This window comes from Alosa pseudoharengus, unplaced genomic scaffold (genome assembly GCF_046254945.1).
Source record: "Alosa pseudoharengus isolate Yale_2024_CS ecotype anadromous, Long Island Sound unplaced genomic scaffold, YU_APseudo_1.1 YU_APseudo_1.1_scf_15, whole genome shotgun sequence".
Classification (NCBI taxonomy): Eukaryota; Metazoa; Chordata; class Actinopteri; order Clupeiformes; family Clupeidae; genus Alosa; species Alosa pseudoharengus.
The window spans coordinates 15205950-15233340 of NW_027468620.1; the positions used below are offsets into that span (position 1 = coordinate 15205950).

At 45.8% G+C, this 27391-nt stretch overlaps 1 protein-coding gene across 1 annotated transcript in view; it reads left to right on the forward strand.

The window, feature by feature from the left end:
• Positions 1-23300, forward strand: part of sema4ga (sema domain, immunoglobulin domain (Ig), transmembrane domain (TM) and short cytoplasmic domain, (semaphorin) 4Ga) — a 37360-nt gene extending 14060 nt beyond the window's left edge. Inside the window, exons 3-16 of the mRNA XM_076285710.1 lie at positions 1792-2015; positions 2538-2600; positions 2829-2927; positions 3453-3546; positions 3894-4007; positions 5045-5199; positions 10084-10259; positions 13616-13760; positions 16115-16337; positions 16563-16678; positions 17114-17274; positions 17867-17928; positions 18653-21051; positions 22652-23300. Coding sequence (XP_076141825.1) covers positions 1792-2015; positions 2538-2600; positions 2829-2927; positions 3453-3546; positions 3894-4007; positions 5045-5199; positions 10084-10259; positions 13616-13760; positions 16115-16337; positions 16563-16678; positions 17114-17274; positions 17867-17928; positions 18653-19665 — 2645 coding nt within the window. The 3' untranslated portion in view covers positions 19666-21051; positions 22652-23300. The remainder of the gene's footprint in view (positions 1-1791; positions 2016-2537; positions 2601-2828; positions 2928-3452; positions 3547-3893; positions 4008-5044; positions 5200-10083; positions 10260-13615; positions 13761-16114; positions 16338-16562; positions 16679-17113; positions 17275-17866; positions 17929-18652; positions 21052-22651) is intronic.
• The last annotated feature ends 4091 nt before the right edge of the window (positions 23301-27391 follow it).

A 27391-nucleotide genomic window follows, 5' to 3' on the forward strand; every position in this document is an offset into this window, starting at 1 on the left:
GGTGAAGGAGTGGGGGCCGGGGTTGCATGTAAACCTACTAACCCCAATAGAACACATTTACACAGACTGATAAAAACTATAAGACCCACCCTATACTCTGTCATATAGGTGCTCTCCTTACATTCATGTCTATGTGATGAATACACTATGCACATATTTTGTCTAATGTTCCCTTTGACCCCTTTACTCGCAAACACTTTCACAGACCCTCCGAACCCCTCGTTGGCTTGTGAGCAGGGGTGTATTGGAGGCTAAACGCAAGTAAACGCAATTTATCCACCTCTGACATTTCAGAAATGGAGTTTATCCACCTCTCAAAAGAGTTTATTCACCAATTTCAACTTTTAATGTTAAAAAATTACACTGTATTATCCACATTCACAATATGTACAACACTCAAGGAATCATTTAATACCACAGGTATTGTTATAAACATTGGACAATAACCTCCAGCGTCATCAAACATGTTCTGAATGCCTATTTAAAAATCTGATACCGCATGGCGCAGCCCACCTCACCGAGATCACAGAATTCATAGTTTGCCCACCTCTTATTTTACCACTACATCCCTGCTTGTGAGGACCTTTAAAGAGGACCTCATAAACCTCTCAGTCCTCGCTCAGCGCCAGTGCTGCACTGCAGGAGGGAGGATGTCCTGGGGCAGGACGAACAGCGTGAATGCTCTCTGCCACTGGGCTCACTAATTACCAGTTGAACAACACACTGTGCTCTCTCTGTCTCTCTCTCTCTCTCTCTCCGAGTGTGTGTGTGTGTGCACATGCACATGTGTGCATGAAATCATGTAAAGGTCAGAAGGAGGGAGGTATTTGCTGATTCAGTAACCACCAGCTATTGCTGTGTATGCACCACAGCACTGTGTGTGAGAGTGTGTGTGTGTGAGAGTGTGTGTGTGTGTGTGTTGGAGAGGATGTGTGTATGTATGGGATTAGTGTCCTCTCAGTAAGATATAGATCTGCCCATTTTTTTCTCCCACCAGCTTTGAAAGGACTAAGGAGAAATACACAGAATGATGGAAAGTCGTTATGAGAGGACAAAAACAGAGAAATCAGTAAAGAGTGAAGTTATACTTGGACACTAACAATGCTGTGCTGGGTTGTAGAGCAGAGAGTCCTTCAATCTCCCTTATGTCCTCCTCCCCTGCTCTAACCCCCCCCCCCCTCCCTTTCTCTCCCTACCCAATACCCATCCTATGCCTTTGTCATATTTCTCTCTTCTTTTCCTCTTTCTCATCTCTGTCTCTGCCTCTTCTCTCATGTTGTGATCTCATTAGATGACTTGTTGTCACCCCACCCACTGATTTAGAGGCCTTCAAATCTCTGCCAAACCTGAGCTCAGTAGAGAAGCTGTCCTCTACAAACCCTCATTCATATTCATTATATTATTTTACTGCTGCTGTGTGTGTGTATGTGGGTGTGTGTATGTGTGTGTGTGTGAGAATGTGGTATGTGGTGTGTGTGTGTGTGGGGGGGGGGGGGGGGGAGAATGTGGTATGTGGTGTGTGTGTGTGTCTATATCTCTCTCTGTCTTTCTTGCTCTTCTTTCTCCATGTGTGCAATGTTGCATATCTGTGTGTGGTTTTAGTATTGTTGTTGTTGTGACTGTTATGTCTGACTATGATTTCTTACAGCTAAAGCCAAGAGAAAGCAAAGAAAAGGTTCATTGTGGCAAATGTAGTGTCAGCTTGTATTCTGCAAATTTTGAAAAATGTTGAGTAGTAATTTATGTGTGTGTGTGTGTGTGTGTGTGTGTGTGTTCGTGTTCGTGTTCCAGGGCTTCTCGGGTGTGAGCGGTTCCAAGGCTCTGTGGTGAACTACAGCACCCTGCTGCTGGAGGAGAAGGGAGAGAGAGTGGAGAAGGCGGGGGAGGCTCAGGGAGGTGAAGAGGGCGAGGGTGGAGGAGCAGGAGGAGGAGGAGGAGGAGTGCTGTACGTCGGAGCCAGGGGTGCTGTTTACGCCCTACAGGCCAACAACATCTCAGCCAGCCCACCACGCACAGTAAGCCTCAGCCTCCATATACTCTCTCTCTCACACACACAGACACACACACACACACACACAAGCCATAACAATCATTATTACACCACTTGTCAAGCACTGGTGTTTTATTACAGAGCAAATAGATGTTTGTTTGATTTGTTTTGTGTTCAGTTAAATTCAGAACACAAGATAATGATAGTGTGATTATGTGCACACTGTGTGGAATACTTTTCAAGTGAATACAGAGAATGGAGCTTATTGAGCAGTTGTAGTACACCTATATTTACCAAACTAATTGTGCATGAGTATAACGATATTGTACATTTTATTGGTTTTAGCTTTTATGACTGTAGATAGGTAGTTTATTGTCAACAGCTTTTTCCCATGACCCTGAAACTCTGTTTTACTAGGAGTCTAACATTATGACACAACAGTCATAAGATTATTGTAAGATGACTTAGAGCAGTAAAACTCAGGAGTTTCTTCTTTCATTTCAACCACCTCACTGACCTTACTGACCTCCCTGACCTCTCCCTTCAGATCGAGTGGGAGGCACCAGCGGACCAGAAGAAACAGTGCCTCAATAAGGGCCGAGACAACAAAGTACGTGCAAGGAGGACACACACACACTGACACACACACACACACACACTGACACACACACACTGACATATACACACACACTGACACACACACACATTGACACACACACACACACTGACATATACACACACACTGACACACACACACACACACACACACACACACCTTCCATGTCAGCACACATAAATACCTCTGTTAATCTATCTTGTTGTTGCTGTTGTTCTACAGACTGAGTGCTTCAATCACATCCGGTTCCTGCAGCGCTTCAATAGCACACACCTATACACGTGTGGAACACATGCCTTCAAGCCCCTCTGTGCATACATTGTAAGTCATCCTCACCAGCGCCTACAGCCCTGAGAAAGTAACTCTTCTTGGTTTGCTTTGTGAAACAAAGTCTTTTCTTCCAAATCACCCAACATAAGGAACTCTTTGTGTATTTTCTTTAACTCCCAAAGGTGTCCTTCATAACCCAATATAGAAAAGCTGAAGAAGTTACTGTAGAGTCAGACATGCTCTGACAGGTTCTACAAAGTTTCGTACCATAAGTAGAGAGCAGTTTAATTTTTTTGATTTGATTATTTTTAGATTTTATCTGATGGACTTGATCCTCAAAATACCACAGGAGTAGCATAGAGACCGCTGCCTAAGCATTTAGCTTACAGTGGTGCAGAAGTGAAGTCAGATAGTTGTTCAAGAGTGTGTTCCATAGCGGTAGTTTATTATAAACCTCAGCTGAAGTTTTCAATGGAGTCATGTTAGTTGTATTCTTGACTCTCATCCTGAAGCACTGTGAGATTGCTGTCATTAAGGTATCACAACATGTTTAGACTGTCTTATTTTGTTCCGCAGGATGCAGACAAGTTTCAGATTTCTTCTGGGTTCGAGGAGGGACGTGAGAAGTGTCCCTATGACCCTGCGAAAGGCTACACCGGACTCCTCATAGGTAAAGTAGTTTTATGTTCCTCAGTAGGCAGCATGTTGTGCGTGTGTGTGTAAATGTCTAAATGCATTATGTGAAATTCATTATCTAATAAAATTCATTATCTTATTATCTTGTCTTTGAATTTAATATCATCATTTAATTTAAAAAGGAAACAAACAGAGGACTGAAATTACATACGCACACTGTATGCAATCATCTTGTGTGTGTGTGTGTGTGTGTGTCTGTGTGTGTGTGTGTGTGTGTGTGTGTGTGTGTGTGTGTGTGTGTGTGTGTGTGTGTGTGTGTGTGTGTGTGTGTGTGTGTGTGTGTGTGTGTGTGTGTGTGTCTGTCTTTTGCCATCTTCATAGATGAGCAAATGTACACGGCCACTCAGTATGAGTTCAGGAGCTCCCCTGACATCAAGCGGAACTCTCCCACCCCCACCATCAAGACAGAGGAGGCCCCCACAAGATGGCTCCTGGGTCAGCCCTGATCACACACTTACATGTCCACAGTCCACACATCTCATAATCACAAACACTGTATTTACAGGAAATAACATTTCACACAACAGTCTGCATTATGATCCGACCAGTCACAGGTCATTCATGGAGTCAGCCCTCAAACTTAAAAATAAATGTTTTGAGACCCTGTTTAGAATTTCTGTCACTCCAGTGTGTCACGCTAGCTATTCCTGGACGTTTGCCATCATAATCTGCCTTAGGCTTGATTTGCACATGGCCTATTGTAATTATTCTAAGGGGATGATACATGGGGCAGCTTTTTGAGCAATGTTGCTGGGCAACCACATAACCGGTTCCATGTATTCTGATGGGATGATAATTTGCCTATTTGCCTATTGATGATTAATGTACTCCAGAAAAAAACAAATAGACGCCCAATATAATAATAGTCAGGAACATTACCCAGCGGCATTACTCAAACAATGGACCTGTAACATAATATACTTGTAATGCAATTGTAATGTCTGCTTAAATTTACTACATTATGTGAAATTATTTGTATACTGCACCATCTACTAAATATCCATATTTATTCAGTTTCTGTAATATATTCTGTTACTACACTGCATATATCTATATTCTTCTTACTACTACTATAATGGTACTGCCACTACATTGCACATATCGGTACATTTTGTTCATACATTGTTCATATTACCATTATCCATATTTATTCTGCTCTTATAAAGTTACTGCTAATACACTGCACATACTTATATTTAATTTATACTACTCTAAACCACCTTCTGAAAACAACTGTATACTACTTTCTAAATTGCACTATATCTTTTGTCCTGTCTATGCACCAATTACTTTTTATATCACATTGCACTTTTCTGCTTTTTTGCACTTCTGGTTAGACACAAACTGCATTTCGTTGTCTCTGTACTTGTACTCTGCACAATGACAATAAAGTTGAATCTAATTTAATCTAACCATCTCAGATGAACATCAGAGAGTGCTCATCCTTGTGTGTGTGCTTGTTGCTCCTGTAGAGGCAGACTTTGTGGGCTCGGCGTTGGTGCGCGAGAGCGTGAACAGCTCGGTGGGCGATGACGACAAGATCTACTTCTTCTTCACGGAGAAGAGCCAGGAGCAGACGGCCTTTGGCGGTCAGGGCCGAGTCGCCCGCGTGGCCCGCATCTGCAAGGTCAGTCCCCCCCCCCGTGACCCCTACAAGAGACTGTTTACTGCGCTGAGAAAGCAGTCTTGCTCTTCGCACCTCCTAGTCTGTCACATTTCTTTTACACCACTGTTGCAATTGCTGTTGTGATTGGTGCAACAGTCCCTAACTGAGGGCAATGTCTAGTACCCCATAGATGGTGGAGGATGTTGAGACACCTACCACCTTCTCATCGCACACATCTGAACTAATCCCAGAAGAACAGAAAAATAAGCAATTACAATGGTACCTCTTTCTATATTACAGCATGTCATAAGTTCCTGAATAAAGCTCCTGAAATAATTTATTATCTAATGTATTTCTATCTAATATTATTTAATGCTTACGCTAGCTGGATTTGCATTCTGATGGCCATTTTGCAAATAGATGCCATAGGGAAACAATTTAGTGTCTGGCTTTCTGTGATTAGCAACTAAATCCTTTGCGTAGCGACTTTTAAAGACATGGGTATTCTTGTGCTGTCAGATATTTTTGCGTGTTGCACTGCACATAGGAGTGAAGGGGTGGTCTTGTACTGTGGCTAAGTCTAGTGGAACTTCTTCTGGAATCTTTGAGAACATCATGTTGGTGAATTGCAGAAAGGTTTTAGCCTCTGTTTTCAGTGTTTCTTATTAGCAGATAACAGTCTGTGGTGGCCCTTGCCCAGACAGGTGCACTCAAGTTGTGACAACACACTCTCAAAAACCCAGCTGACAAACTGTTTACTCACCATAACAATGATTAAAGAACACTGTAGCCTTGACTTGGTTTCACAAAAGAGATGGCACATAAATTACCATGGGGATTTATTCTGTGCAGCTGACCTGGTTCCAACCAGGCAATTATGTTGTCTTATTGGATCAGCCAGCTGCCATTCAGATCAGACCTCCATGTGGTTTTTAAGAGCTTTATTCAATTTCTATACTATTTGCTGAATCTATTTGCTTGCTAACCATAGGGTTATCATTTTAATTGTGCCGTATAATTATTAACATAATTTGTGATTCGCTTCCTTTGTTGATAGACGATTGATAAAAAGCCTACTGTAGTAGTTGATTGGAAATTGAGAGCAATTTAGGTGTTTTCAATGAATTCGGTTCTAAAGACAATATGAAGTAATATATCATCATACTATACAGTATGTTTCTTTACAGTGGCGTGTATGCCTAGATGTGGAAGCACTCACACATGGGTGCATACGTAATGTGCATTCAGTTCGTCCACCACGCCTACTTTCGCTCTTTTACAGAAACAGCCGTGTTTCCCCGTTCAAAAAAGAAAAACTTCACTTCATTGCTATCATCAATTTTCTGCGTCTTTTTTTATTCCAGCTGTGGGTTCTTTTGAGGAAAAATAAGAATTCACACGTCTTCTGAATTATTTACATCTGGCTTGACCTAGTTACTCCTACTCATCCTGGGTTGGCGTTAATGAAACGTGTTGAGCTAGGATGACTAGACAATGCTAGGTCAAGCCTCATTTTATATCTTATCTTGGATTTTTAAAATCATGCCTTTGTGAAATACCCCTCTAGCCTTGCCCTGTGTGAGTGTGTGTGTATGTGTGTGTGTCTCTGTGTGTTAGTGTGGCTTAGTGCTCCCATTTCCCTAGTACTAGCTACTACAGGGGCATTCGAGGAGAGCTGTCAGTCACAAGGGACTGAACATTTTGAGCTCATCACTAATAATGTTTGTGGCTATGCCTATCACTTTTTATTGTTTTCCAGTAGCAGAATAACCTTGAGTATAGATCATTCAAACAATCCCACACAGTTTGTGGAATTGAATATATACACAAGATATGATCTAAAATGTGTTTTAAAATTCAACATCAGTGGGTGATCAGTGGGATCATTTTTATATCTCATTTCGTTTTGTCTTCCTGTTCTTGATCTACATATCCCTCCATTAGCACCACAGCTCTAGCACAGCTTGAATTTTACCATTGAAGTAAACCCATAAAGCCATCAGTTTAGGCTCAGAGAGTTAACTCTTCCCTGAGATGGCCAGACAGCTGCCAAACAACAGCATGGCCAGGGGACATAGCACATACCTCTCCCCCCTGGCACTGTCACCTTGGACACACGCTCCGCCTCATGCCCTCTGGCAGTTTGCGCCCAGGATGGCATCCATGGTGCCCCTTGGGCTGCTCCTCAAAAACAGTGCTGTGCTGGTGTTTCTGATGGAGTCCCACGCTGTGCCTCACAGATGGCAAACGCAGCAGGGTCATTATGGAGCAGGCTCTGCATGTCATTGTGTTAATTTAGTTTAATTTAGTATTTGTTCATTTAGGGTCTGTTGTTTTTCTGGGTCTGGGTTTTGCTGTGTAACGGCTTCTACACATAGTTGTGTTCCGTCAACGCATGCCAGTGGATGTGTCCCGACGGTAGCTATGCAAATGACTCGAAGTATAACCGTAATTTGATTGATTGGTGCCGTCCGTCGATTGGCTTGATTGGCCGGTGCCGTCTGTCGGTGCAGCAACAGCTGAACTTCTCAACGCGAGCGACGGGAGAAACGCGACGCAACGCACAATGCAGTTCGGCAACAGATGACGTAAGCCCATGTAAAGTGAATGGGATGCGTCTCTAGCACTGCAACGCACGCAGCTGTGTGTAGGAGCCGTTACTGTGCTCTCTATATATCAAGCAGCGCAGTGAACTGATGGAGTGTGTATTGTTGTGTGTGTGTGTGTGTTTGTGTGTGTGTGTGTGTGTGTGTGTGTGTGTGTGTGTGTGAGTGTGTGTGTGCGCGCGCCACAGCATCAGTGTGCTAATGGTGTGTCTGAGTTCCTTGTGTGTGTTAGTTAGCATGTGTGTGTTTGTTCGTTTGTGTGTGTGTGTGTGTGTGTGTGAGTGTGTGTGTGCGCGCGCCACAGCATCAGTGTGCTAATGGTGTGTCTGAGTTCCTTGTGTGTGTTAGTTAGCATGTGTGTGTTTGTTCGTTTGTGTGTGTGTGTGTGTGTGTGTGTGTGTGTGTGTGGGTCGTGTCCGTGTGGGTCGTGTCCGTGTGGGTCGTGTCCGTGTGTTGGTGTGTGCGCTTGCGTGCCAGTGTGTGTGTGTGGGTCGTGTCCGTGTGTTGGTGTGTGCGCTTGCGCGCCAGTGTGGTGTCATTGTGTGTGCGACTGTGTGACTTGGCTATTTGCATTTTGAGTGGTCTAGTGACACTCATTGTGCTGTGTATTTCTGTCACCATTATATGGGTAAAATCCAGTCTGCTGTCAGCATTGTATGCACCGTGCACGTCTGCAATGCTGGACAGAGTTTTGCGGAGGCTTTAGTAAGTCTTGTCCCCTTTGCCTCTGGGATTAGATAGATGGTGTGTGAGCAGGGTGGGGTGGATTTCGCACCAGTGTTATTATTGGTGCTGCTGTTGGATTCACTCTAACTGTTAAATCCTTTTTCTCCCCTTTTCTAATTCCTTACCAGTTCAGTAGTTTTAATGAGGGGATTATCTTGTAGATGGGGTCACTCCAACAGTTCAGCTTACTGACCTGAAACCCAAGAGCTGAGAAAGCCAGCAAGTTTTTCTCAGATAATTCTGAAGGAGTCATTTATTGTATGTGCTAATGAGAAGGCCAATCGGTCATAATATATAACATGAACTCATATGTATTTTTAAGTGTGACATGGCACCCAAGTCAAAAGGGATTTTTCTGCCTTGTTCAGGGTGTAACCCCCATGTTTTAGTTTTACATGAAACATTTGTGAAATATGAATTGAGAGAGAAACAAGGGATGGCTATCTTACTCCCTCTCTTCCTCACCCCCCCTTCTTTCCATGTCTTCCCCCTCTCGTCTAAACTCAATGTACCATACCACTCAATCCTTGTGAGCAGATCTGTGGTCCCTAAACAGTAGGTCGATCTGACTGCGAGTGCTACTCGTTTCCCACGGTTTCTCCCTGGATTACAGATGGCGTTGGCATTGCCTCGTGGCAGGAGGTAGCCATCAATTCAGACATCCAGTCACACACTCACTGGAGTGGAGTGGACCCTACTTAAGAGCTGGCTGCACTCCTGATTTCCCGCCACAACTTCCCTCCCTCGTGCCCCCGTAGCTGACGTGATTCCATTAGCGCTGAAACGTGACTAGCCGAGGCCAGTCCCGCAGGGTGCACCGAGGTCATGTAGTGTGTGATTTTTTTGGCCCGGCGGTCTGATGAGCGTACCCTTTTGCGCTCATTAAGTTGGGGAGTTGCACGGAACATGTCACTTCCCTGCTGTGTTTTGCCGGAGAGAAGTCATTTACATTGAATTACAATGTGTTCTGGTTTGTTTGCATGACAGATTGGACTCTTGTGAGTGTGTAAGTGTGTGAGTGATTCATCGCTCTCTCTGCTGCTGCCTCGGAGACACTGTGACACTAGGACGTTGACCTCACATGCCCTGCTTCTGAGCCTGTTCCATCACACTTCCATTATGATGCATTAAGGAAGTCTTTCATTGCAGCTTAAAGGCCATGCCGCTCTCCTTTTTATTAGCCTTTTAATTACTGGGCATTTTGTTCCATTGGCACTCACTTGAACCTGCTTTTGATGCCCACTCTTGGCTCTGTGCAAGTGAATTGTTAGTAGTCCTATTTTGTAGACGGATTGAGGAATATGTGGAGAAGGTTTTAGTGAAGGTGAGGATGGCGGGATGTTTTGACCGGAAATATACATGTGTACAAAATAACTTCAAAAATAAAACAAATTTAGAGGAAAAATCATGAGACATGTTGAAAAGGATGTGGAAAGATGTAGGTTATAAGTGATGCAGTTAAAAGAGAAGACCTGTAGAATTTCCAAGGAAAAACATGATTTTGTTTGAAATATGAAAATATCTTAAAATGCTCTTATCTGTGTGTGTGTGTGTGTGTGTGTGTGTATTGCAGGGTGACCGTGGGGGTCACCTGACACTACAGAGGAAGTGGACGTCCTTCCTGAAAGCACGGCTCACCTGCTCGCTGCATGACTACCAGCTCCACTTCAATGTCCTGCGCAGCATCTTCACCATCAGAGGAGTCTCGGCGCAGGACACCCTCTTCTACGGCATCTTCGGACTGGAGTGGTAAGACCACCAGTGACGGAGGGGAGAGAGGGACACAGGGAGAGGGAAAGTGAGAGAGAGAGAGAGAGGAATAGAGGATGGTCATTTTGCTGGCAGCATGCAGTCATTTGAATACAGATGAAATTATACTTTCAGTCATTCACTTTTACACCGAAAAAGTTAACATTGTCATTTTTACCCAGAAGACCTGGGTAGACCCTGCAGCATTGCTTTTTAGCGTTTTCCCCGACGGGTGTAAAAATTTAGTGTAATGTCACACTTCTTACCATTTAATCCAAAATCTAATTTCTAGAACAAGCTGCAATAATCTGAAAATTCTGTTGTCGGAGCAAGAGAAGGAAAACGAAAGATTGAGAGGGAGAGAGAATAAGTAAAGGGAGGAGTGATGTAGGAGTGAAGGTCTCTGGGCATGAACTTCACATGTTTTACCACCAGTCTTTATTGAGTAGAGCTGCTTAATAGCGGAATCAATAAGACATCAGCCTACAGCCCGGTCCATCTCATGTCTGCATATGCGACCACATAGCTCTCTCTCCCTCTCTCTTTCTTTCTCTCTCTCCCTCTCTCTCCCCCTCTCTCTCTCTTTCTCTCTCTCCCCCTCTCTCCCCCTCTCTCCCCCTCTCTCCCCCTCTCTCCCCCTCTCTCTCTCTCTCTCTCTCCCTCCCTCTCTCCCCCTCTCTCTCTCTTTCTCTCTGTCCATCTTGGCCACTCTCCATCTCTGCAGGTCTCTATCTTTTCATCTCTGTCTCAGGGGACTGGTTTAGCTGAGCATGGTAGGTGTCTTTAGGTGTGTGTGTGTGTGTGTGTGTGTGTGTGTGTGTGTGTGTGTGTGTGTGTGTGTGTGTGTGTGTGTGTGTGTGTGTGTGTGTGTGTGTGTGTGTGTGTGTGTGTGTGTGTGTGTGTGTGTGTGTGTGTGTGTGTGTGTGTGTGTGTGTGTGTGTGTGTGTGTGTGTGTGTGTAGGTGTGTAGGTGTGCGCAGGTGAAAGCCCCGACTACCAGAGGCTGGTGGATTGATCGATAGACTTGATTAGATTCCACCAGGCAACTCGTGAGACACAGCTGCCCAGACCCGTCATCTGATTGCTTGTTGCTCAGACAGAAGACAGGGCCCCCTTTTTTCCTCTCTCTCTTTCTCTCTCTCCCTCTCCCTCTCTCTCCATCTCTCTTTCTCTCTCCCTTTCTCTTTCTTCTGTTTCTAATGCTTGCCATGTTCCATTATTGCCATTATTCTCTCTTTCTGTCCATCCACATACATCCCCCTCTTTTTCTTCCTACCTCTCTGTCTCTTTCCCCATTTCTTGCTCCCTCCTCTATCCCTCTCTCCCTCTCTCGCTCCCATCCTCTTCTCAGTCCAAGCAGAACTGCTGATTCTCCTCGCATCCTGTTTCTGTTCCAGCATTCTAATCGGGATAAAATCGCTGACAGGTTTCCTCGCCGCAGCTTGGGTCCTGAGAGTCATCTTTTATTCATGGGGGTGGGGGGCTCTGTCTCTCCTCCTGTTCCTATCCCTAGCCCTTGCTCTTTCTCTCCATCTTTCTCTTTCTTTCTCTCTCCCTTCCTCGTTTTTCTTCTGTACTCTCCCCCGGCAGGCCCAGATTTGCCACTGGGTACAGATGGAACTTGTTTACAGCTGTTGTAGGACTATATAAACAGACAGGGAGGTGTGTGTGTGTGTGTGTGTGTGTAGGTGTGTGTCTTTTTGTGTGTGTAGGTGTGTTTGTGTCTGTATGTGTTTTTGCCTGTGTGTGCGTGCCTGTGTGCATAATGAGAGAGTAGTTATAAAAGACAAACCCACGCATCACTCTGCTTGTGAGGATCTCTGAAACATTGTGTGCTGTGTGCACTAAAGGATTGGGATATATTGGTTCGTGTGAGTGTGTTTAAGAATGGGAGCTGACTGTTTTCAGAGAGGTTTCTCTCTCTCTTTCTCTCTCTCTCTCTCTCTCTCTCTCTCTTTCTGTGTGTGTGTTTAGGAAGAGAGGAGTGCAGGCCTGTGGGCCTATGAGTGATGGATGGCAGCAGGGAGGAGAGCAGCATGACTTGCTGAGTCTGACAGAAAGCCAAGGTAGAGAGAGAGAGAGAGAGAATGGAATAGAATGAGAGAGAAAACTGTCAGAGTAGAGAGGGAAAGGGAGATAGAGAGAGAGAAAAGGAGTAGACAGAGTGTTTCTCAGAAATGGTGTTTGTATTGTTGACCTTCATGGTCAGGTTGCACTGGAGTGACCATGTCATTGATTTGTCAGCTGGAAAATTACGATGTGTGTGTGTGTGTGTGTTTCTGCATGTGTTTTTATCATTCTCTGTGTGTGTCTATATGTTTACATTTCTTTTGTGTGTGTGTGTGTGTGTTTATAAGAGCTGTGCCTGAATCAGGTTAAATCAGGTTAAGGCTAAATCAGCCGCAAGATATATCCATCTCTACCCTGTACTCCACGCTGTCTTTATTTGGTCTGGTTTTCCCTCTCTCTCTCTCTCTCTCTCTCTCTTTCTCTCTCTCTCTCTACCTGTCAGAGGAGATGTACTGGATGCCTTGATGAGCTTTGTGTCTCGCCCCCATCTCTCCCTGTCCAACCCCTCATCTATCTATTTTAGCGTTGCCATGGTTATGTGGCGGGTTGTTTCCTGCGCTGTGCCCTGGCTTGCCTCAAACACTGGTGCACTCTCCACACCTCTCCAAACCTCTCTCTCTCTTTCTATCTTTCTTTCTCTTTCTTTTGATGAGTCTCCCACTTTCTCCTCACTCTTTAGTCTTTCTTTCTCTATCATAACCCCTTTCACCCTTTTCTTTATTCGTTTCTCTCACTCTACTCTGTCAATTCCCAATGTTCTATTTGATATCTCCATTCTCTCTCTCTCTCTCTCTCTCTTTCTCTCTCTCTCCCTCCTAATACCTTCCATGACTGAACTCATGCCTGAACCTATTCTGTGTAATGAGGTGTTTATAGTGGAGGCTACTGGGGGACTCAAATCTCCCCCTGTGCCCAGTCTTCTTTGTGGCTTCGTACAGAACCAAACCCCCACCACACACACACACACACACACACACACACACACACACACACACACACACACACACACACACACACACACACACACACACACACAAAGTTTCCCCTTGAAAAAACGGCCATAGATTAACGTGACAGCTGTTCCTTACAGTTTGCTTGCCATATAAACCTCAACACCTATTTTCTGATTCTCATAATGAACATATTGACTCTTAAATGTGTTTACTGAATACTCTTATGCCATCTACTCTCCCCTCTCTTCAAGGCATAATCAAGGGTTATCATTTGTTATTACAGTAATCATTACTTAACAAATATTTTGATATTTTGTCTCTTTGCTCTTCTCAGGAAAAACGTGAAGGCGTCAGCCATCTGTCAGTACTCCATTGGGGACATGTGGCAGGTGTTTGAAGGGCCCTACATGGAGAGCCAGGACACCAGTTTCAAGTGGAGCGAGTACACGGGCAAGACCCCCGAACCGCGCCCCGGATCGGTGAGAGAACGCCCTGCCACACACACACACACACACACACACACACCTCACCCTCCCATCCGCTAACTGGGTAAACTTATAAAACCGTTTGCAGAGATGATGTATAGGATTACAAACGGGAGAGTTTATATCAGAATAGTTAAATATTTACTGAAGAGAGAAGCATTTACATGTCAGCAGTCTCTTGGTCTAATCCATCTTAATGAGCCACTGGATACATCGAGGAAATGGCAATAATAATGTGTACTTCTGCCTCGGTATAACATTGCAGTATAATGACATTTTTTAATGGAGAAGCGTCATATATCGGCTCAGTCAGCGGCCAAACTGGGGAGGAGATGGCTCCGCTTTAATCTGCGCTGATGAACAGCCTCATACTGACCTCTGATGTGCTCCTTATTGCAGTCGGGTAAACCCCGCCACTGTTTCAGATTAGGCTTTTGAGCAGAGGGGGAAGGCGTACGTCAGGGCGTCGCTTGAGTGCAATTCAGTGGAGTTCAGGCCAAATCTCTCCGCTAAACTTTTACAACCAAATTCTCTCACATTCTATTCTGTGTGTTGTGATTGGTTGTGTTGTGTTATGTTTTGTTTGACATGTATGTGTATGATCATGATTGTGTGTGTGTGTGTGTGTGTGTCTCTGTGTGTCTGTGTGTGTGAGCAGGAAAAGAGAGAGAGAGATATTTCTTATTTTTTTCAAGTTAAGTTTGCATCTGTATGGTATGAAGTGCTCTTGTATCTGCTTAATCAGCTGCCAGTAGCCACTGGTAAGATATGTAAGTCAGCACTTCAGGGGTGCAGAGCATACAGTAGGCCTCACCTAATCTGTATCCTCTTGCTCCCAAAGCTGTGGGTATGAGGAAGAAGAAGAAGAAGGAAAGAAAGAGAGAGAGAGAGAGAAGAAGTAGAGAAGAGAGAGGGAGAGAGAGACGCTCAGATGAATGAAATCCTTAGACAACTTATTGCTGTGGGTTTTAGTCTTTGCCATGGAGATTATGGCAAGGCAGAAAATCTGTCTTGATAGGGTTTCCCCCCCTTCCATATTGGACACATTCTAAGCTGTGACACTTCTTAATGAGATAATTTATCGTCCAGTGGCACGTCTCACTTTGCACCTCACTCTGTTCGAGTGCAGTCCCTCTGCATAATCCAGAGTAGGAAATGATCAGGAGCTTTTGTGCACTGACTGATCGAGGAGCCTTTTGAGTTGAGTGTGTATTGTAAGGCTCGAAGTTTGCTTTAGCGCGCGTGTGTGCGCGTGTGCGTGTGTGTGCGTGTGTGTGCGCGCGCGTGTGTGTGTGTGTGTGTGTGTGTGTGTGTGTGTGTATGCGTATGTGTGACAAGGAACCTTTCGGTGCTTTTTACAAAGTGTGAAAATGGGAGAGTGAAGGCGTGGTCCCCAGTCATCTGCCAGAGAGATAAATCTAAGCCTCTTGACTTGGTGCTCGTGTCAGCCGTTTCGTGCCAGACCTTTAAACGGCAAAAGGCACCCCCCCACACCAAAGCCCCTATTGTACTGCACTCAGTTTGACTTGAACCCTGTGGAATGGAAATGCTTTATTCCATCAGTGCATTTCTTCTAATCTGTTCCTTAGGACTGGACTTGTTGTCAGCACTCTCATGACTTTACTCTTGGTCAGTAATGAAACGATATGAAGACATATACTGGTAGCGGTGTGCATATGCCTACTGTTGAAGCTTTTTAAGCTTTGAGCTGGAAGTCAGATGATATAACAAGATGACCAATAGCCTCTATGTGTCTTCAGAAGCACTACGCAGATGGTTTGTCATAGAGAGACCCCTAGAGCGTGCTCTGTTCTGGTCAGAGAGTGCCTGTTCTGTGATGGATGGATCAACACTGTCTTTCTTTCTGAGTAGACAGCGCCAGTTCTGTCCTTTACTGTAGGAAAAACAGCCCTCATGGTTCTTTGTAAAAGGGGAAGGTGTTGTTTATTGTTAAATATCACCACCAGTGAGGTACGATGACTGTGCAAATTGCATATGGCCTGTCACTGTCTGTGTTATTTCTTTAATATTCCCTTAAAGTTAGATTGACATTTACATGAAATGCACTCATTTCTCCCACAAAGCTTTAGAAAGGACTATGGAGCCTCTATAAAATGCTATAACTAAACATGGCATGCTGTGCTTAGAAATCACTGGACTTGACATGAATTTACACGACACGGCACTATGGACGTCTCCTCTGTTAGGATAGCACAGCTTATGACAGGATATGGCCTGAGGTGAACAGTTTGACATGGTGCAGTGTTACGTGATATGAGGCGATATGAGTTGACATGACGTGACCTGACATCTCTTTTTTTTTTCTTTCTCTCTCTCTCTCTGTCCAGTGCATCACGGACAGGCTGCGGGCCAAGGGCATGAACTCGTCCTTTGACCTGCCGGACGACGTGTTGCACTTTGTGCGCCGGCACCCGCTCATGTTCCAGCAGGTGCAGCCACGGCTGCAGCGCCCCCTGCTGTTCAAGCGCAGCACGGACTACACCCAGCTGGCCGTCCACAGCCAGCCTGCGCTGGACGGCCACACGTACAGCGTGCTTTTCATCGGGACAGGTGAGTCCTGTCTCATATTAATAACCCAACTTTGTCATTGCCCACCTTTGCCACATGTATGTGTTTTGTTATTTATCCATTAGCATACACATTTCATTACCAATTATATAATGCTATATTATAGTAGTGATATACAGTGGATTAGTGCTTTCTATGGTGCGCTCACTAATGTATTGTGGGGTTTGAAGTTTAATTCAGTATGTGCATCTGCATGCGTTTGTGTAGATGAGGGCTGGCTACACAGAGCTGTAGAGGTCGAAGGTCGTCTGCATATCATTGAGGAGCTACAGCTCTTTGAGCAGGCCCAGCCTGTGGACAGTATTGTCATCTCCGGAACTCAGGTGAGATGGGTGGATGTCAGATCAAAATCATAGTCATAACAATGGTAGAAGGAATTAGATTTGCAGTAATAATATTAGTTATAGTAATATTTGTATTGTCATTAGTGGCTGTTTATGTAGATGTTGTTAGATGCATTATAGTTGTGGTGGTAGTAGTAGTATAGTATTGTAGCTGTTATGTTGGTGGTAGAATTTTGTTTGTGTTTGTAGATGTATAATTTCAAGTGAATCAGCACCTAGGAAGTGGTCTCTGTGTCCTTCAACTTCGACTCAGATGTTATGCCCTGAGTCAGTGAGGGTACCAGGTCTCACTAATGTGTGTGTGTGTGTGTGTGTGTGTGTGTGTGTGTGTGTGTGTGTGTGTGTGTGTGTGTGTGTGTGTGTGTGTGTGTGTGTGTGTGTGTGTGTGTGTGTTTGTTGTGGTACTAACTGCAGAGGAGTGTGTATGTGGGCTCTGCCTCCGAGGTGGTGCAGTTGCCCATGTCCACCTGTGGCAGGTACGCCTCCTGCTATGACTGCGTGTTCTCCAGAGATCCCTTCTGTGCCTGGGATGGGGATGGGGAGCAGTGTGTGGAGGTCTCGATTCACTCTGACAGGTGAGCACACACACACACACGCGCACACACACACTCCAACCTAAAGAATGTACACAGAACACAAGCATGCATTTCATATGCATTCCAACACAAGGTATGCACACACACACTCAAGCACTTACAGTACATTGAAATGCACACGCATTCTACACAACATACGCCCGTCTTTCAGCTCCTGTTGACGTGCCTCTCTTTGTAGTTCTTATCTGAGTTTGATCGATTCTATCTGCTGTCGATCTTTTTGAAATGAACCATTCAAAGCTAGAATCAATGGCCCCATGAAGAAATCCCTAGCCTACGTGTGCTGTGCCACAAGATGCTGTCTCGCTCTGTTTTACACCAGAAGGTCCATTCTTTTCTGTGCAGTTGACACCTAATATGACACAAACTGTCATGTTGTCAAGAAGAAATCATGTTTGCTTCCTATCCTTTCTCTTTACTTTCTTGCCTTGAATCTAAACAATCTGTTTCTGATTCCCCTGAACCTTTCTTTCTTTCTTTCTTTCTTTCTTTCTTTCTTTCTTTCTTTCTGTCTTCCCTCCCTCTAAGTCTCAGAGCTGACACACACATCTGGTTTCTGTTTGTGTCCCAGGTCTAATCTGACGCAGGACATTCAGCAGGGAAACCGGGGTTGTGAGAATGAGACGGCAGATGGTAGGTGGCCATTTTACACCCTCACGGCTCTGCCGGGAGCTCTTACAAACACCTCTCTCCTGCCTGCATCAGCCGCACACACACACACACACAGCTGCACACACACCGCAGATTGGAGACTAGGACACCGTAATGGAAAAGTGACATGGAGATGTGATGAGCTATGTTGTGCTCACATTAACTTAGGCCTGCGGTGAAACTCAAGGTGAAAAGTATGCCACTGCCCCACTGGGATGCTCCTCTTAAAAGAGCTGATAGTGCTAATGTGTCCACTTTATTGAATTCTCATTTTTGCTTTGAATGTGTATGGGACTTGAGTATGCTTTAGTCTGTGAACTGGAATGGGTAGGGCTTTAATTCACTCTCTGCAGTATTATGAATATACGTACTGTATTTAGTGCATATGTGCGGAGCTCAAGATTAAACTTTCAATGCGCCGCCAAGCATTCATAAGCATTTGAATGGTCATCCGTAATGGCAGAGCATTTTCCTTACGGCTCTACATTACACTTTTATCTGGTGCCTATTACCAGCTTGATATGAGCCAACTTCCTACAAAAGAAATTTGAATGTAGATAGCTTTACTGGCACAATATCCCATAGAAAGGAGATAATATACGTATGATGGTATGCTACTGTATATAATGGGATGGGGTGAATGGCATGAATTGTGAATAGCTCTGTTGTGCTTCTAATGTTCTCTTATCTGTCCTCTTCTGTCCAGTCTTGCAGCGCAGACGCTCGGTGATGCAAGGCGACGATGTGCTGCTGCAATGTGAGCTGAGCTCCAACGTGGCATCGCCGGAGTGGACCCTCGATGGCGTGCGTCTCCAGGGCTACGGGCTGGACTCGGGTTTCCGCGTGGGCACCGACGGCCTGCTGCTGATCTCCGTGCGGCCCGAGCAGAGTGGCCGCTACCGCTGCTTCGCCTTGGAGAATGGCGCGCGCATGCCCATGGCCGCCTACGAGGTCGCCGTCCTCACGGAACGACCTCCGGTGCACCCGCCCGACCCCGCAGTCGAGCCCACGCAGCCGCCCGAGGACCTTGCCGGCACAGAGGACCTCACCACCCAGCAGCCCGGTCTACACACCTCTCGTCCCCCCAGCCAGAGCTCCACCAGCTCCGCCACTCGGCCCCAGCACCACTCCTTGACCCCTCCCCCGCCCGCCCCTCCCCTGCTGCCCCGCTCCGACTTCCTGTCCCTGAAAAACATGGAGGCCATGTACCTGTCCCTGGTGACCATCCTGGGTGGGCTGTGCCTGGTGCTGACCGTGGTGCTGCTCTACGTGGGCTTCTGCGTGAGCGGGCGGCGGGGGAAATACTCGCTGTCCCGTGCCCAGCGCCACCGCTGCGGCGGCGCCCTGGAACTCCGCACCGTCTCCTCGCACTGCAACGGGACGTGCCGGCCGGGGAGGGGCGACTCGCACGTTGACGGGCTCCTCCAGATCGTGCCCGGCGAGGGCCAGGCCTCGCCCAACAAGGACCACGCCTTGCTCCCGCCCGCTCCGCCCTTGCCGCCGCCGCCCGTGCCTGAGGCGGAGTTCGCCAACGGGCTGGCAGCGACGCTACCCAGCGTGCTGAGGAAGATGAATGGGAACAGCTACGTGCTGCTGCGCCAGAGCGAATCAGAGAGCACCTCGCCACTCTACTACTCCTTCACCGAGGAGCTCAGCCGCATCCTGGAGAAGAGGAAGCACACGCAGCTGGTGTCCAAGCCAGATGAGAGCTCTGTGTAACACCTCTGCCCTTTAACAGTGCCCCTGTGTGGTGGGAGGTCTCAACTGCACCTCCCCCCCACCCCCCGGCTGTGAAAGATGTCAAGAGCTGGGAATTTGATGACCATTTAAAATTCAAATCCTCCTTAACCCTGGAGTAAGAGGTCCTGCACTGACTGAATTCATGACAAGTAAACTGTGCACATGTTTAGCATTTGTTAAACACTTCAATTGACATAAATTAACAACATTTGCCCCTCAAATTGTGGGCTCAAATGCCGATAACACAACTACAGAGACTTGGAGAACAACCTTCTATGGAGTATCTACCTCAGCCGTAGCCCGGCCACGTTCCTCATCGTCCATGAAGAAGGCCAAGACCTCGGGAGCCAGTGGAGTCAACAGAGGCTCAGCCACATATAAAATTACGACTACAAAGGCGTTGTCCTCTGAAACAGCCTCAAAAGCCACGGCTATGGACTGAGCATAACTTTGCCCTTAGGGAGCGTTGGAGTGGCACCAGGACTTAGATGGGGCCAAGGGATGAAAGAGAGGCTTGGCTGAGAGGAGCTGCCCCTGCTTCACTTATCCGTTCGCAAAATGGAGGCAGCTGGCCAAAAAAGACAAGCAAGACGTGCTCTGTGTCTAAACAAGCAGTCTGCAATATGATGTCTTTGCTCTTTTTTATGTGTCTTATGAAATGTGCTTCTTCTTTTGCTCTTGTAATTTATTATGACACCAACCATACTGATATACAACTAAGATAAACTGCCAACTAACGATGTGATATCTACCTAAACTGGTCCATTTTAAAAAAAAAAAAACTATTTAGCAGAGAAAGCCTTTGTAAATAACGACCTTGTCCTTGAGGTCTGAGTAAAACAAGAGACTTTGATACTTACAGTATTAATATTTTGGATGCACTTTATAAGTTCCGGCCTTGGGCTTCTCAAGTCACAGTTGGAGAGTGAAGTGACTCTTGCCAGAGTATTATTATAGGATGGAGCAGCAGCACCAACACTGATCAGAACTGTTTCACCTAATAGGTAACTAATTCTAAAGGAGCCACTTGATCAACTACACCTCGCCTGGACTTATATCAGCCAGCCACTGGATCACTCTGACCATGACACGTCAAGCCACTAACACTGATATGTAGGATATCTTCCATATGGGAGTTTTGTGCATTCTGGGTAATCTGCCACTGGATCTACAGACCACCTAGGTGGCCAGAGACTCTCCTTTTAAAAGGATAAAGAAAACATCCCTCATGTCAGTACGTCCGTGAGATCAGTCCTCTGCACGCACCTTTTTATCCCTCCTTCTCTCCCTCCCTCCCTTCTTCCCATCCTGAAGTGGGGGGGATCAGTGGTGACTTGGTTTCCATAGCAACAGCAAGTAACGGAGGTAAGCAGATGTTGACCTGCCAGCTTTCCCCCCTTTCAAATGAACTCCTTGGTGTCTCTCTGCTCTTGCCCTGTCAGCGTCTTCGCTCAGAGCTCTCCACTCACGCTGGAGAGAGGAGCTCTTGTCACGCATGTATCTCAGTTCACCGGCGGTGTCGGGGGGGGGGGGGGGTATGGATAATTTAGCAGTGTCGGCTGAGTAGACGGGTCGGAAGGCTGCTACGGTGCTTGTGTTGTGTTGGCAACTGGCCAGATATCATCTCTCTCGCGCTTCAGTGCACTTACCTGTTGTACTCAGTGTGTATGGAGACATTGAGGGCCTGGCACGCTGTTACTCAGGGAGGGTAGAAGGAGGCGGGAGTGATTTAAGCCTGATCTAGCGAGCTGTGTAGCTCCCCCATATCCTAGCACCCCATAGCCATACTCAGCCACATCCGTCTCATACACAACCTTCACTTACACATGTTTTTGCCTTATGCTGATATCGGAATTCTTTCTTTTCTCATCACTGATATTTTTCTCTACCTTCTCTTTTGATGGCATTGATTTTTCTTGTGCTTTCACTTCTAGTTTCTCTTTTCAACCATTCTGTTTTTTTTCTCTCATTCTGACTTCTGCGGTGCTTCTTCTTTCAGTTCTATCTCTGTGTTATGCTCCCTCCTTACCTCTCCCTCTCCCTCTCTCTCTCTCTGTTTTTCATTCACCCACTCTCACTCTCATTGCTCTCATGGCTGTACTGATCTCTCACTGCGTTCCCAGCAGAGCACAAGGCCACTGCTTTCCTGGTAGCACACAAAGACTTTTCTGCTGATTCCTTTATTTGATTTTTTCCCTCTTCTCTTCTCACTCAGTTGATATTTTATCTCGCCCTCCCCTATAGAGAGAGTAGTGTTCCCTTCTCCCTTTGAGACATCCAGCTTGGGGATGTGAAGGATTGAACATGTGTGACCCAATCAGACAAGCCATAGCATGTCCATGAAAGACATCTTACTGCCTGATAAGTATATACTGACTCTGATGAGGCTTGGAAAGAAACCAAGATCCTTAAAAATCTTTATGTGGGACTTGAAAGACAGATGAATGAACAATGAACAACAATCACATATGGTTTGAGCCCCATTGGTTGACATAGGCACCTATATTTATGAATGAAATACAATATTAATTTAACTGCCATTATTGAGGCATCTGTGCGTATCTGTGTAGTTCAGTGGGTGTTGATATTAATAGCAGTAGCAGTAATAGCTCATCTTATACTGCAAATCATGTTGTGTCATAGATCCATCACTCTGTAACAAAGAGCACTCTATTAAATAGGAGATTGAATGGGATGGGATTTTTTGAGGCATGTTTTAGTGGGATGCCTATCCTATCCATATGAAAGAGAAAATGTGAGTCTCACTGAGACCCAGTTCCATGACAGGGAGCATGTGTGTGTGTGTGTGTGTGTGTGTGTGTGTGTGTGTGTGTGTGTGTGTGCGTGTGCGTGTGCGTGTGCGTGTGCGTGTGCGTGTGCGTGTGCGTGTGCGTGTGCGTGTGCGTGCGTGCGCATGCGTGTGTGCACGTTGACATAACAGGACTGAATATGTGTTCCCTCACAGATGGGAGGAGTTGGGTACTTCTGAAACACTGGCCACTGGTAGAGGACGCTTAAGGCCTTGGACCAGCACTGGAGAACGGAAGATCGTCTCGGCTCCCAGCACGTCCTCCACTTCCATTAGACCCGCCCGAGAGGAGAGACCCTCCAGCAAGCACTATGGAGCCCCTGCCACAGGGACGAGAGGATGGTCACGTACTGGATGGTTCATTTCATGGACATACTGTGGTTGAATGGGAATGAACAGTATTTTAGATGGACACGACGTTGCCATGACGTTATTATAGTTCCACACCAGAGGTGGAAAGTCCAGTTTGAGAGAGTAAAGATCCAACTATGCATTTGGTTCTACCTGTGCACTTAGCACCAATTAGCTGACCTGAGGTGTGTTCTAATAGCAAACGTAGGCGAACATTCGCAAACCGCTTTATGTTGGCCTCGCAAACAGTTTGAGGTGGTCCTCCACGAATATACAGTGGAGCTGGATGTGAGCTGGATGAAGTGTTCCTGTTACAACATAATGTTTACACCAAATTGTTCTATTTAAGATTCTATAACACACAATGCTCTGGCCATTCAATAGCCTTAGTTGCTGAAATGGCCTTACATTAAACAAACAAACAAACAAACACCAAATTGTTCAAATGTAACTGTTCAGAAAAAAAAAACATTCGCCATGAACTTTTGCCACTGTTTGCTGAATTTGAACACACCTCTGGCTTAAGATTTGTGCTTATTAATATCAGCTGAGTTGGTTGGAACACATACAGTATGTGGCAAGACTTTTTACTCTCTGGAGCTGGACCCTGTCCGTCTCTGTTTCACAAGCCCCTGCACAGACACTTCCCCTCCCCCAGTCAGGTTCTTGTCTGTCCACCACTCTGTGGCTTTGATGTGGATATCTAGTGTTCTTTACAAAAGAAAAGTAATGATATTTATTTTGTGATTTGTTGTTTTGTACTGTTTTGTTTGGGTCTCATGTGTTTGTTATTTTTTGTTTTTGTGATATTTGCAATAGTTAAACACTGATTTTATTGCTGGTTGAGTTGAAAGTGCATGTCAGTCCTCCATGCATGCCTGTCTGTCACTGAGTTCACAGGAATGGGATACCAGGGCAAAAAGATGTCCGGAGGCATCATACATTCAGTAGCTATTAATATATGCCCCTTTGAGTGTTATCCATTATTTATATTTGGTAACAAAACACATTCCTATTTTCAGCTCTTGTCTTTCAAAATTCCCTCACTAAATATTTCTGCAAAATATGTAGTTCATTTACATGTAAGCACACAGACAGATGGTAATAACCTATCCACCAGATGACACATCTTATAAAAGCTATCCTTACAGGCCTCTGGTAAGATTTTTGTTCACATGATAGTTTGTAGGCTTCATGGAAGCTTAGAATTACTCTAGTGAAATCTCCACTCTCCCTTACCACATATAAGATCCCTCAAAAAGAACAACACAAGGGTTTCTCTTGATGGATACCAATATACTGGTCCATAATCCTTGCAGTAAAGTCACTAGGGGCTGGACATTGATAGTCATTTCCTGAGAGGCTGGCTGTGGGAACGAATGTTGCTCTCCAACAGAGGGGAGGAGGAGAGATGGGGGGGGGGGGGGGGGGCAGGCAGAGGGGGACAGAACAAGAGAGTAATTAGAAATTTGGTCCACGAGGGAATCAGGGACCACAAGCTATGTTCCCTGTCTCATTTTCTCTAGGCAAGCCAGGGCCAGCACACTAGGGCCAAATATAATACATAGCACCCCCCCCCCCCCCCACCCCACCCCGCCCAACCCAACCCATAGACACACTTGTGTTTCCATGCTCTATTACAACATGTTAATACTCAGAGGTACGTCACTGGGGGTGCAGCGGGTGGGTAAGATGACTTCTCTGTTTACCCTGCAGTTCAAGCAAATCCCCCCGTCTAATAAACATCTTAAACTTCAGCTTACTTTGTGGCTCTGTGTGTGCGCTTGGGCCTTTCTCGGTTTCAGTTCTACCTAACTCACTCCTGCGGAAGAAGAGGAGGAGGAGGAGGAGAAGGAGGAGGTCTGTCCATGTGTAAGGTTTCCAAGCAGAGCCTCCAACCCCCCTTCACCCCTTGTTTCTGGAAGTCCACCCTGGGCTGGGTCATGTTCTGCTGAAAAATTCCACTACACTGTTGCTATTGTAAAGGTCACTCCACACAGGAAAGGTAAGCCCTCTGACGAAGTTGGACATTGCCCTCCCCACACACTTCATTCAAACTGCTGAGTAAAAGATACATAAATAGGAGGCTGTGACTTTCCGTGATGGCGTAACGATGAGGGTAGTGGGTGGTGGTTAAACACTTTGTGTGAAGTAAGCCAGGCATACATTGTGCCTCCCCCATTCAGTAAACAGAAACTCAACCTGATGTAATGGAATTGTGAGTTGTACTTTGGTCCAGCTAGAACAGGTTGTACTGCTTGGTAATGATGAACTTGTTCCTTAATGTGGTGTATTTTTTCCCCTGCGTGGGAGTAATGATAGAAAGAATAATAATTTTAACCAAAACCATATTTGGGTGTAGTTCATTTTCAGTTTAGTTTAAACGTGTGGACACCTGTGAAAGTAGGACATGTACACCATCAAGGACCTCAACCCTAGGTAAACGCTACTCATTCAACTATTATACATCATGTGATGACACATACACATTCAGATCACCAGGGCATAGGCAAGAGTGGTGTTCCAGGCACTAGAAAGTGCACCTACACAACACACCAGACCCACCCATGCCCATGAGTCTGTACTGATGGACCCTGAGCTGTTGTGTCATGGCAGATAGGGGAAGCACCGGACGGGGGCGGAGAATCAGATGCAACTCCCCTGGCTCCAGGGACAATGAGGAGCGACCCACTTTCATAGATAAAAAGTCATGGGTGTTAAGTCAGTTCCAACTGGGCAACACGCTGAAGAGATGGATACCTGCTAGTCCATGACAAGGCAGTGGATTCACAACCAGATGAGTTCACATCACGCAGCGATTAGTATTGTAAGATAAGATAGTATTGGTATTGTAAGATAAGACACACCAAGTGAAGCAAGGCACGTGATGCGTGATGTAATTCCATTGCAACTATCCAACACATACAGTAGACAATACCAGTGCTTTAGTTCATGAGTCCATGAAGCCTCCTCGCTGTGGTGAATTCATTGGAGATGAACAGAATGGAAACAAAAGCTACCTTAAAAGCCTCACACAGAATGACAGCGAGCGGAGTGCTGCTGAAAATGATTACAGGAGTGTGAAATCACACTTGCGCTTCAGCGCTCTGATGCCCACTACTACACACACATTGGCCACACACTCATCTGTTTTCCCCACCACTCTATAGACCCCCTCTGCCCTCCATTGACTGAAGATGAGCCGAGTGGATATCTGCGCAGGAGGCTGTGAAGGACTGCGGGACTCCGACATCTCCAAACCTGTCAATCAACTGTCTCTCGTTTATTCCCCCGAGGCGGTTGCAAGTGTGAAACATGAACAAGTGACCCCTCTTGATCTCTCTCTTCCTTTTTCTCACTCTTTCACCTACTCTAACCCCATGGAGAAACACGCGGCCTCTCGTACTGCTTTTGATGCATGCACAGTCACACTTTGCTGGAGTAACATTTGGCCTGTTCTGCACCGATGTTGTGGAAGGAGGGGGGGGGGGTCATAACCAGGAGTGACAGCGTCGCTCACACCGACAGGAGACACTGGCTCTGCCAGATTCTCCTCCCCTCGGATGAAACAGGTGCCGCAGATTCTGTGCTGTCTGCACTAGTTTATGACTCAGTCTAGTTGAAATTCCACAGACGCAGCGTGGTGGACTTGAGTACTGGTGGAAATTGCAGAAAAAGGAAGGATTTTTTTTCAGACTAATCTCTTCAGTGGTTCGAATAGCGTCCACTCACACACCCATCCCCACTCCACCCCAAACTCATGCTTTCTTTCTTTTTCTTCTTTCTCTCAGCTTCGGTTGCAGGGGATTAATTCTGTTTTAAGAACTCCAGCAGTGTAAAGTGAGACGTCCATGCTGAGAGGTGACTACTCACACATGCACACAAGGAAATGGGCAGTGCCATCTCTTACACACTATGTGAAATGTTGCTAGGCAACCATTAAAAAATGTGTGGAAGAGAGGGAGACAGGCTTAATTTAGATGTATCCATTGTGCCCAGGTATCTGGCCAAGGCCCATAATACTGTATGGTGTGGAACCTGTCTGATCAGTGGTGGGCTCTGCCCCATTGTGCAGGAACAGACTGCTGTATTCCACTCTAGTGAACAGGCCCAGTCAAGATGGATCAACACAGTTGACAGAAACTGATCATGCCCCCCCCCCCCCCCCAATTTCCCATCTCTTGCTCTCCCTGTTAAGCTCCTCTACAGAGAGGATATACTGCTCAGTAGTCATACCCATTCATTCATTTGAAAGTTGACACAAATTCATAACAAGTGTGTGCCAGACCAACACAAACAAGAGCTCCTGCTTTCCTTTCTCTACACTGCATTGTAACGGCTGCCCACTCTATCTCTGTGTGTGTGTGTGTGTGTGTCTGTTGTTTCTCCGACTTGGCAAGATTCAGCCCACCATTCAGGCTGAACCTGTGGTTTCCAGGCAACATGTCCCTCTCATTGTCAACATCAGCAGACAGGACTGTCACAGCAACAAGTGTATGGTGGATCTTCCTACTAAAATAATACAGGAAAAAAATACCTCCCTCC